Source organism: Heteronotia binoei, chromosome 2 (assembly GCF_032191835.1).
Source record: "Heteronotia binoei isolate CCM8104 ecotype False Entrance Well chromosome 2, APGP_CSIRO_Hbin_v1, whole genome shotgun sequence".
NCBI lineage: Eukaryota > Metazoa > Chordata > Lepidosauria > Squamata > Gekkonidae > Heteronotia > Heteronotia binoei.
Genome location: NC_083224.1, coordinates 37,324,802 through 37,337,487, shown reverse-complemented (window position 1 = coordinate 37,337,487; position 12,686 = coordinate 37,324,802). Strand labels below are relative to the sequence as shown.

At 40.7% G+C, this 12,686-nt stretch overlaps 1 protein-coding gene across 2 annotated transcripts in view; it reads right to left on the bottom strand.

The window, feature by feature from the left end:
• RIPOR3 (RIPOR family member 3) overlaps positions 1-12,686 on the bottom strand; it is a 193,980-nt gene that overhangs the window by 25,304 nt on the left and 155,990 nt on the right. For both annotated transcript variants that reach the window (XM_060230799.1, XM_060230798.1), the window contains exons 12-14: positions 9,357-9,486; positions 4,044-4,655; positions 382-521 (exon numbers count right to left, since the gene is read on the bottom strand). In XM_060230799.1, the coding sequence (XP_060086782.1) occupies positions 382-521; positions 4,044-4,655; positions 9,357-9,486 (882 nt within the window). The remainder of the gene's footprint in view (positions 1-381; positions 522-4,043; positions 4,656-9,356; positions 9,487-12,686) is intronic.

The following is a 12,686-nucleotide window of genomic DNA, read 5'->3' as shown; positions in this document are numbered from 1 at the left end:
TTAGAAGATCTTATTTGCTGCGCAAAAGAGGTGGAGCAAGTCATAGTCTCGGGGCAGCCTGTGCAAAATCCAATGGAGGTCCCGCTGAGAAGAGGAGAGTGAGAGCAAGGTAAGGCTAGTGGGAAATCGGTCCTGGTCTCCTTACCTTTCCATCTGCGTTATGATTGCATTTGCCTTGAGTAACCAGTTTTAACATTGTCAAAACAAACGTAGCAACAACTAACAACATTATGCAGACTGAAAGGTAAAAACACCAGATCCAGCAAGCGAAAGCATGACTTTTATACTTCGTGAAGTCTTCTTTTCAAAATCAGCACACATCTCTTGCATCTTGAGCATTCCCGCTGACAGGCAATTTGGTCCCTTCCGTGTAGTACCCACCTGACACTGCGGGTCCTGATGCTCCCCAAGGATGATAACTCATCCGCACTGCAGTCAGCATTGAGAAAATCAAAACTTTCCAGCACAGTCTCCACCATCAAGCTCTCCACTGAGGAATGTTTCGGATAGTACTTTTTTGGCTGTTGGGAAACAGAAAGTAAGCTAGGGTTTCCCTTGTAGACAGACACTAATCCAAATGGCTGCAGTGCCATCCAAAGCATTTAGAAGCAGACACTTCAAAAGTGAAGTTGTTGTTGTTGTTGTTGTTCTCCCTTTGTTATTTTTATACTCAAAATCAGAACGTAAGGGAGGGAGTCCTACACCATGCTTCTTATTTGGCTACTGAAATGACAGCTGTTTCATATATGCAAGCGATCATTTCCAATGCAAACCAAACCAGAGTTACACTCCTCCAATCTAACTGTAAAAATTGCAGTTAAACCTTTAAAATGGCATAATTAAGATAAATCTTAAGATGTGACGCCATTATGCTTCGTCATCTGGCAGACTCATTTACCCTAAAAACTATCTTTATCTATATATGTAACTGCTCATATGTTGAGGTCATCTTATTCGGCACTTTTTCATATTCCGTTGAGCCAGTATGGTATAGTAGTTAAGAGTGGTGAACTCTAATCTGAAGAACTGGGTTTGATTCCCTATTCCTCCTCCACATGAAACCTGGGGGACCTTGGGCCAGTTACAGTTCTGTTTGGTGTAATAATTAAGTGCATGGACTCTTATCTGGGAGAACCGGGTTTGATTCCCCACTCCTCCACTTCTAAGCTGCTGGAATGGCCTTGGTCAGTCATAGCTCTCGTAGGTGTTGTCCTTGAAAGGGCAGCTGCTGTAAGAGCTCTCTCAGTCCCAGCCACCTCACAGGGTGTCTGTTGTGTGTGGGGGGGGGGGAGGTAAAGGAGATTGTGACCACTCTGAGATTCAGAGTATAGGGTGGGATATAAATCAAATTTCTTCTCCTCCTCCTCTCAGAACTCTCTCAGCCCCACCTCTGTTACAAGGTGTAAGTTGTGGGGAGAACTAGGGAAGGTGATTGTAAACTGCTTTGAGACTCTCCTTAAAATAAAGAAAAGCAAGGCATAGACCATTTTTGCACACAGCTTACCACGCGGTCACGTTCCTATTCTCTTCGCAGCGTCTGTCGGATTTCCCATTATCTGCGCCGGAGTTACAGGAAGTGCGGCGGCTTTTGCGTAGCAAACGTAAACTGGGGTTTAGCAGCTTATGTTTGCTGCACAAAAGCCACGGCACTTCCTATAACTTCGGCACAGATAATGGGAAATCCGACAGACGCTGCAGAGAGAACAGGAACGTGACCCCGTGGTAAGCTGTGTGCGAAAATGGTGCTACTCTTCTTTCTCTATGCAATACAGGAAATGAATACATCTCTTCCTGTTAACACAGGAAGTAAACATATCTAGCAAAGAGCAGGGCATTTTTGTGCTTTACAGAATTACCTGCCTCAAGAGATGTGGCTGGTTTGGAGGGTGAAGAGTCATTTAGTAGTTTATGACAACATCAATTGAACTTTAAATGATAATGAACAATCGTGATTATTGAGTTAGTAGAATATAGTTACATGGTAATTATGCATATATGAGTTAAGATAAGATTAAGACAGCTGGAACTCCGGAGTTGACTTTATAACTTTGAGCTTTGTGTTTAATAAATACTAAGTGAATTATAGAGAAAGGGCTATTGAAATTTGTGTAAAAATTTTATAACGGTGAAAAGATATTTAGTAGTTCAACATTAATTGAACTTTTAATGTTAAAGAGGTATTATGATATTGTGATAAAAGTATTAGTAGAACATAGCTATTTGGTAAATATATATATATGAGAGTTAAGATAAGACTAAGATAGGGGGAACTCTGGAACTGAATTAATAATTATGAGCGTTGTGTTTAATAAGTGCTAAGTGATTATCAGAGAAAAGATTAGTGAATGATAATTTTTTTTTCTTTCTAAAGATTTTATAATTGTGAATTTACCTTTAATATACTTTTAATTTGTTTTAAGTACCGGCGGAGGTCATGAATAAGAGGGGGGGGGAGGGAAATATGTAATGTATTGGAGAAGTATATTTCAATTTGAATAGATGAGTAGATGAATTTATTCCAATATATTGCAAAATAAAAAGTTTGGTTACAAAGAGATGTGGCTGGTTACACACTTTTTTCCTGGCCTTTAGGTAGCAGTGAAAAGCCTATCATGAATGCTTTTGGATATGTCTACCTTGAATAAAACTTTGTTGGTCTTAAAGGTGCCAATGGACTCAAACTTTGTTCAGCTTTTGGACACTGTTATCAGTGTGGATGGACCACTGCTATTGGATTAGTAGCAACAGAGAATGGCCTTTATGCCACTGTATTGGGGAATTTATTCTGGAACAGTCAACCACACACTGAAAAGAACAAAAAGTGCTGTGGCAGCTTTAGCTGTAACTATTTTATTCTATTCCTTTTTCTCCAAAAAGCTCTCCTCTTCTGCTTCATTCTGACGAAAGTCCTGTAAATTAGTCTAGGCTGTGAAAACAGCAGCAAACCAAAGTCTTGTGGTAGCAAAACTAAGCCGGTCTCTTCAGCATCCTACTCATGCATATTCAATAGGGCTAGCTCCCAGGAACATGTTCTCAGGATTACAAAACTAATGATCTTCTGAGATGAGTGGGGAATTGAAACCAGGTTAGCAGATTACTAAAATAGAGAAAAAGCTAGACCCCATTGGAACGACTGCAAAAATCTATCACAGATGCATAAAACTTTGCAGCTAAAAGTGATAGGTCTGCTGTTCTTCTAATAAAAGAGGTGATGTCTCCATACAGTCTATATTTTGGAGCAAAGGAAGAATTAAAACATATCTAGGCTCAGAAAAGTAATTGCATTCAAAGCTGTGATACAGGGTGTCTACAGCTGCTTTATATTGAATCAGACCATAGGTCTATCAAGGTCAGTATTGTCTACTCAGACTGGCAGTGGGTCTCCAGGGTCTCGGGCAGTGGTCTTTCATGTCAACTACTACTTGATCCTTTAAACTGGAGATGCTGCAGATTGAACCTTGGACCTTCTGCATGCTGAAGCAGATACTCTACCACTGAGCTATGGCCCTTCCCCTATGGGTGACTGATGCATGATGTCTCCGGTGTCGCTATGCATTCATCCATTTTAAATCTAATTTTATGTAACAGTCTTTTCCCAGTGGTCCTACGCATGAGCAGGGCTTTTTTTGAGCAGGAACGGAGTCCTGGCTAGCAGGTAGCTGGACATTGGGGGTGTGGTCTAATATGCAAATGAGTTCCTGCTGGGCTTTTTCTACAAAAAAGCCCTGTGTGACACAATTGTGGCATCAGAGGGTGTGACCTAATATGCAAATGAGTTCCTGCTGCGCTTTCTCTACTAAGAAAGCCCTGGGCACGAGTATATACTTTATATACACACATGCACCTTTTTGTTTTCAGCTGGATTCATATGATGACATTCACCTTGATTATGAAAGTTCATGCCACATTAAACGTGTTAGCCTATAAGATACATGTCTCTACATGTCTGCACATAACTACACATGTCCATGAAAACATTTCTGTCATGTCTGAGAACAGAAGAAGAGGAAAACATGAATAGCAAGAGCAAAACATGACATCACCTTTAATTTGTCCTGAATACAGAAAACCTGGTATTCTAATTCATCCAGTTCTGTGGGACCAGGATGCCTTGATTTCAGCAAATGTAATAATGCCTGCACAGTTTTCTCAATTGATCTGATGCTTCCACCATCTGGGCTGGTATCAATACTGTCTTTCAGACCTCTTTGTCCAGCAAAGAGGGCTTGTCCTTTTTGTGCTGATGGGTGGCCCCACTTGAAGGTGAAGGATTGGCTCTCACCCTTCTCCTGATCCAGAGGACAGGGTGGAATAGTTAGAGCAGAGTCAGCATGAGGCGTTTCCTGTAGGATGTCCAGCGTCCTACGGCTGAAAGGCTGGCACCGCAAACCATCCCGTTGCTCTCTTTCCACACAAGTGTCCCTTAGGATAGTCAATGACAAGGTCCTTTGATTTGAAGGTGGAGTTACGTTTCTGCTCTCTGAGCTTTTCTGGTCCTCAGAGCTGAAGGAGCTACCTTCAGGGGTCTCAGTGAAGCTGTGGCTTGTGTTCCTCAAATGCATGTTAAAATCACAGTCGGCCAAGTAGCTCAGGATACAGGGATCTTGGGTCTCGTCCCCAATGTCTACCTGTTTTTTCCCCTGCTGTAAAACAGACTGAGACAAAGACAAGTAGGTAAATATTCCTCAGTATTACTTTGCATAATGGCTTTCATACCATGTAAACTCAGTCCCTAAAACTATATCCTTTTATATAAGCAAAATGTTCTATTTTAAGTAAACCCATGTCCCATTTTAAGTACAACCTCTTCCCTTGGAGCAAAAGAAAAATGGCAGCACAATATATGGAATATCAAAATATCAAAAATATTGTGCAAAACAAACACTCTTGAATAGTTTATACAAAATTAAGTATATTGTATTATGTCATATAATGAACAGCATACAAAAGTAGGCATACATTCATACAATCAGAAATTGAAGCCAAACAAGAGTCTCAAGTACAGTATTTCAGGGAGGACCCCTCACAGTCTCTTAATTTTCCAAATAGAGTACTAAGACTCAATAATAAAGTTCCACAGGAGTCCCTCCGTTGCTTGTTGGCTTCTGAAGGAAAAATTCTTCCCTTCACGCAAACCCCGGCTTTGATTGCGTTCCGCTGCTCCTGCAGCTTCCTCATAAGCCAACTGTAAACAACGGACGTGACCGATAAAAACAGCCTTTACAAAAAGCAATATTGACACAAACATACAAAAACAGTTGATACAACAACCTGAAAATTCCAGCCAAGTTCTCTCTCAAACGCCCATTTCGATATCTTAATTAGCGGCTTAATCTAACTGAGCACATGGATTTTTTTTAAAAGACGGTCACAGCTGTTGTTAATCAACCATTTAAAAGAGACATAACCCAAATATAACGACATACCCCAGAAACAACAAACACTATATATAACAGGAAAGATCATTGTATTGATTAAGACCAAAGGGTTCAATAGTGTTTAAACGATGTATCCACCTTGCCTCTTTTTGTAACATAGTCCTTTGAAAATCAGCCCCTCTACTTTCACCAATTTTTTGTATCACAAAGAATTTTAAGGATTCTAAGTCATGATCAATCTCAATAAAATGTTGAAGGAGAGGAACACCAGGAACTTGATGGCGAACCCTTGAAATATGTTCCAAGATACGTGTCTTAATTGCCCTGCGGGAACATCCTATGTACATTTTTGAACAATCTCCACAAACCAGGGCGTAAATGACACCCCTAGAGTCACAGTTAGTGAACCCTGTTAATTTAATAGTCATTTGGGATCTAGGATCTTTTAATCGCTAATGCCTTAGGAGTATATTGTAGTGAACAAAATAATCTTTGAGTTTCCCTAGCCTCTCCGTTATATTTACTCCTACGCTGTAACATAAGGGAACGTTCTTGTTTCGCAGCCCTAATTTCCACCCCTTTAATGACTGCTTTTGGATAACCCCGTTCCTTAAATTGCACTGTCAGTTGATTACAAGATTTTCTATACTCAGTAACTGAGGTGCTATTTCGTTTCATGCGTAAGAATTGCCCATAAGGTATATTATTACGCAAAAAAGGAGGATGGAATGAAGCATAATGTAGATACCCATTCTTAGCCACCGCCTTTCTATGATTCTTAATAGCTAAAGTATTATTAGTGGTGCGATACACCACCGTGTCCAAAAACACGATAGTATCAGGATCTTTATTAAACGAAAACTTGATGCTAGGGTGACAGGAGTCCATCCATTCCACTAAATTTTCCAATCTTTCTGCATGTTTCATCACCATAAAGATGTCATCCACAAACCTAACAAAAAACAATATGTCTTCAAAAAAAGGGTTCTTATTTCTGTTGCAATAAAAATCACTTTCCAGCACAGCTATAAATAAACAGGCAATAGATGGCATAAAAGCGCTGCCCATCGCGACCCCCTTGCGTTGCAGAAAAAATTCATGGTCAAAATGAAAATAATTATTTTTGATAATCAGGTCCACTAACTCCAACAGAAAAGGTGTAGGTTGATCTAAATCCTCTCTCTGATCCAAATAACACTGAGCTGTATTTCTCAAATCCTCAAAGGGGATGTTAGTATATAATGATTGGACATCCAATGTTACTAATGAGGCATCTGAATTTTTGGATAACCCCCACCCTAGAGTACCTATTTTTTATGCCCTCCCTAAGGTTCATAAAGAAATCAGACCTCCTCCTGGTCGTCCAATTGTGTCAGGAAATGATTCGGTACTAGAACCCTTATCTAAATTTGTGGATCATTTTTTGAAGCCTTTTGTTTGTAAGATTCCCAGTTTTATTAGAGACATGACAGATTTTGTCTCTAAGATTGAGAACTTTAATATCCCTACAGATGCCTCATTAGTAACATTGGATGTTCACTAGGGTTCACTAACTGTGACTCTAAGGGTGTCATTTATGCCCTGGTTTGTGGAGATTGTTCAAAAATGTACATAGGATATTCCCGCAGGGCGATTAAGACACGTATCTTGGAACATATTTCAAGGGTTCGCCATCAAGTTCCTGGTGTTCCTCTCCTTCAACATTTTATTGAGATTGATCATGACTTAGAATCCTTAAAATTCTTTGTGATACAAAAAATTGGTGAAAGTAGAGGGGGTGATTTTCAAAGGACTATGTTACAAAAAGAGGCAAGATGGATACATCGTTTAAACACTATTGAACCCTTTGGTCTTAATCAATACAATGATCTTTCCTGTTATATATAGTGTTTGTTGTTTCTGGGGTATGTCGTTATATTTGGGTTATGTCTCTTTTAAATGGTTGATTAACAACAGCTGTGACCGTCTTTTAAAAAAAATCCATGTGCTCAGTTAGATTAAGCCGCTAATTAAGATATCGAAATGGGCGTTTGAGAGAGAACTTGGCTGGAATTTTCAGGTTGTTGTATCAACTGTTTTTGTATGTTTGTGTCAATATTGCTTTTTGTAAAGGCTGTTTTTATCGGTCACGTCCGTTGTTTACAGTTGGCTTATGAGGAAGCTGCAGAAGCAGCGGAACGCAATCAAAGCCGGGGTTTGCGTGAAGGGAAGAATTTTTCCTTCAGAAGCCAACAAGCAACAGAGGGACTCCTGTGGAACTTTATTATTGAGTCTTAGTACTCTATTTGGAAAATTAAGAGACTGTGAGGGGTCCTCCCTGAAATACCGTACTTGAGACTCTTGTTTGGCTTTAATTTCTGATTGTATGAATGTATGCCTACTTTTGTATGCTGTTCATTATATGACATAATACAATATACTTAATTTTGTATAAACTATTCAAGAGTGTGTGTTTTGCACAATATTTTTGATATTTTTGTCTTCCCTTGGAGCAGGCTTCACTATATCTGTAGTTTTAATCAGCAGGGCTTCTGTTTGAAGTCAAGAAATGCAACTACTATATTACAGGATGACTTTTACTTTAAAAGGGCTATTAAGTGAGAAGGAAAGTAATGTGGCAACAAAGAAAACACGTTTCAGTGTTACTTGGGGGAAAGATTATGTGCAACTAGGGGTGGAATTCTAGCAGGAGCTCATTTGCATATTAGGCCACACACCCCTGATATAGCCAATCCTTCTGGGACTTACAAAAAAGAGCCTTGTAAGCTTTTGAAGGATTGGCTACATCAGGGATGTGGCCTAATATGCAAATGAGCTCCTGCTAGAATGCCACCCCTGCGTGCAACTTTATTTCAATGACTGATCCCTTATTTATTATTATTAGTCAAGACCAAGACCATTCCCTCACTGGAGGTCTTCAAGCACAGACCAGAAGGCCATCTGTCAGTAATGCTCAAGCTTTGAATTTCCCAGACTGAGAAGAGCATTGATGATCTATAAGGCTTCTTCCAAGTCTATGACAGATTTTGTTCCATAATTATGAGCCAGAGACAATCTTGTTGAGGATGACCACTGCCATGCATTAGATGGCAAGTTCATGCAGTGACTCAAATCTGGGATAGAGAATTGGAACATGCATACCCCATGAGATATTGCATTTATGACTATTATCTCTATTAGATACACACTCTGACATGGATGGCCATCCAACCTGCACTCACCATAGCGCATCATTTCTAATTCAGTTTTAGAAATGGTGCACATGGCTCTAAATGCTAGATGTGGGCATTAAGAGATCTATTAGCACACTATGGGTTGGATATGGCAATCCAAGCCCTCAAGGTCAGGATATCTTCCCTGCCCTCCTCTCCCTAAACCATATCCAAGTCCAGGAAAGTTTATTCTCGCAGGGTCAAGCAATTCGTGCATGGTAATAGCCACATGGCCAGGTGGCTGTACTGGAGAGTGAGAAGGGGAAGAAATTGCTGCATACTTTCTTGTCCATATGTACAGCTTCACTCAAGCAAGAGGCATAAAGGATAATCCTTCCTGCTATAAACATCCAGCTGAGTTGGAGAAAAAAAACTTTCCCAGGATCAGAAATTACTTTGGGAGGGAGGGGAGTGCAGGGAAGATTCTGGACTATCTATGCTTTCCACTGGTGGGTTGTAGGTTACAAGCCTATGTTACATACAAAGATTCTGACCTGTGAAATGGATCCACGAATCTGGAGAATTGGATGCTCACTGTTAGACAATATACCCTCTGCTTAGTATTCTATGTAACAGATACCAAAGTTCAGATACCATTCATTTTTGAAACTGCAGTCAGACTCCAGCAATGCTCCTTTACTATGCCCTGCCAATGTACCTCAAACATTTCATTAGGTTTTTTCCAGTCCATTCCATAACAGACCATACAAGGCGCTGCAGTTTAAGGCTCCAGCAGAGAAGCCGTTCCTACCCCAACCCAACTTACAAGGTAGTATTTCTCTCGGAAGCTGGGAGTGTTTGGTGGAGTCCAGCTGTATATGGAGTTCTTTCTGCTCCCCACAGAAAACTTGGAGGTGGATCCAGGAGACAAAATTAGGTTCTCTGTGTCAAAAGGGCTATCAAGAAGAAACAAAATTTCCTTAGAATTCAAGACTCGTTAAAGGCCATCTTGAATTTATCAGTGGGCCATAGTATTGATGTGATTCTTTAAAAAGCCTTAGCATTACCTAGGCATTCTCTGTTCTGCCTCCTGCCATGTGGAATGGCCCACACAAAGAAGTTAGGAGGGCATTTGTCAGAATGTGTAAAACAGGATTGGCCTGGATGACATTTTTACAAAGGCTGTAGCAAATGGAATTGGTCAGAAGCAGTGTTCCCTCTAAGCTGAGTTAGTGTGAGCTAGCTCACAGTTTTTTAGCCTCTAGCTCACACATTTTTGTCTTAGCTCAGGAGAAATGGCCCCAGAGCAAACTAATTTATGCAGGAGCTCACAACTTTAATGCCAGTAGCTCATGAAGTAGAATTTTTGCTCACAAGACTCCTGCTTAGAGGGAATGGGGCTGTCAGTTTTTGCACAGTTTATTGTATTATCTTGCTTGTACCACACTGTTTTCTAATTCTTGTAACTCAGTTGTTGCACTGTTTATGGTATGTCTTATACTGCTTTTCTTTATTGCATGGTTCTTTTTAATTTTATAATCCACCTATCAAGTCCATTGTAGTCAATGAGTTTAAACTGGAATAACTCTGCAAAAGATTGCATCGTCTGTTATTCAGATGTGGCAGGTAACTAGATTATGTTCCCCACTGCAGTAAATTTGTAGTTGTTCCTCCTATGTTGCAGAGGATCTGGACACTTTAATATATTGTTCCAGGTACAGAGATTACAGTTTTACAAATGGGGGGAAACAGTAGTTGGCCTTGGAAAAATGGAATTTTTCTGCTTAAGTATTAGAAGTTCAGTGCAACAGTGAATATGAAATGTGATTGTCATGAGCATCTATTGGATAGCACCCATGATATCACTAATAATGAACAGCACAAGTCCCCTTCCCCCGGCCGTTATACGTTGTAAACTTTTATATTTGATTCTTTAGAGCCTAGCACTCCTGTAAAATACCACTGATGTTCAGGAATATTTATATAGAAGAATTGTTTAAAAACTTTTTTTTCTTGAGAGGATCTTTTCCACATGTACTTGTCAGCCAAGGAATCCTGCAGTTCTGCGCCACAGGGGATTCTGGGATATGTTCCAGGAACCACAATCAGTTGATGTAGACCAGCAGCCAGACCTGTTTATTTTTATTATTATTATTAAAACATTTATACCCAGGTTTTCCTGTTGCTCAGGCTGAGCAAAAGGTGGCTTTTGCTCAGCCTGAAGTGAAAATATGACCAAGAAGGTACACTACTCAATCCTATTTGGCTATGTTGCAGAGCAAGGGGAAAGCTCACTTATTGAGCAACCGAAATACTACATGGCAAGCCGAACAGTATTCCCTGCCATGCAACCAGAACTTGAAACGGATCCTCTTTAAGAGGAAGCCCTGTAAGCATTGTCCAGTTGTTACTGGAGTAACATCTGTCCAAGGGCTGCATGGACTGCTTTCATTGGAGGTGGTCTACCTGTTAAGGATCTTCCAGGCATAGCAAGTCTCACTGAATCCACACATGCTGGGCCTTGAGACAACCCACAAGTCTGGTGGGTAAGCCTCCCTTAATACAGAAGCATCCCTTAACTATTGTTAAAGCTCTACCAGAGGTAGTTGGAGAAGTTTGGGCACAAGACAAGAACTGTGTGCTTCTGTTGTTTGCACCCACTGCCTTAGAGAGGGGGAGAGATCAGGACCACCAGGGCACATGATGATGATGACAACATGCATTGGAAGCTTTCTTGTCTAAATCTTAACCCTCCGCATCCAGGGGCTGGGGTCCTGAGACAACTTTGCTCATATCCCCTATCCCACTCATTCTTTTTGCTAGATCAACACAAAGCCAGGCAGTCCATTGCTGAAACCATCATGTTAAGTGCTAAGCAGGGCTTTTTTGTAGCAGGAACTCCTTTCCATATTTGGCCACACACCCCTGATGTAGCCAATCCTCCAAGAGCTTACAGGGCTCTTAGTACAGGACCTACTATAAGCTCCAGGAGGATTGGTTACATCAGGGGTGTGTGGCCTAATATGCAAATGAGGTCCTGCTACAAAAAAAGCCCTGAGTAAACATGCAAAAATATTTTTTGAAAATGCTATGCATTTAGGCAACTAGTTGCTAGAGTTTTGCTGAATGAATGTTTGCTATTGAAACAACAAACCAATAATTCTTTGAGACATTGTGCATATATTTGTTTTTATTTACATTGTTACGAGTGCAAGCCCAGGCATATTTACCTGGGAGTACACATTACTGAATACTGCATGACTCTTGAGCAGATATACATAGGCTTGTACTACATGCTGCTTTATCACTGACAATATGAGAACTCGTGGACATTCAATGAAATTGCTGAGCAGATGGGTTAGAACTGATAACAGGAAGTACTTCTTCACCCAAAGGGTGATTAACACATGAAATTCACTGCCACAGGAGGTGGTGGCAGCTGCCTGCAAGCATAGACAGCTTCAAGAAGGGATTGGGTAAACATATGGAGCAGAGGCCATCAGTGGCTATTAGCCACAGTGCATTGTTGGAATTCTCTGTCTGGGGCAGTGATGCTCTGTATTCTTGGTGCATGGGGGGCACAGTGGGAGGGCTTCTAGTGTTCCGGCTCCACTAGTGGATCTCCTGATGGCACCTGGGGTTTTTTGGCCACTGTGTGACACAGAGTGTTGGACTGGATGGGCCATTGGCCTGATCCAAAATGGTTTCTATTATGTTCTTAATAGCTGAAGTGTTATGTCAAGATGGTGGTAGAAAGTACCATAAAGTTGCAGCTGACTTATGGCGACCTTGTAGGGTTCCCAAGGCAATAGACTGACAGAGGTGGTTGACCATTGCCTGCCTTTGCCTAGCAAATCTGGACTTTCTTGGAGGTCTTCCATCTAAGAACTAACCAAGACCAACCCTGCTTAGCTTCCAAGATCTGACAAGACTGGGTCAGCCTGGGTCATCCGCTCAGGCCACCACAAAATTCAGGTATTTAAACACAATGGCAGTCATCATATTCAGATATTGCTTTAACTGTGAAAGAATCTCCCCCCTCTTAAAAAAAAAATCCATGCAGTGATAGAAGCTATAATTTAAAGACAATTCCTCTATACTTCATAGTGTTGGAGAATTGGAAGTTTGATGATTTGTCCTGAGATCGCACCACCTT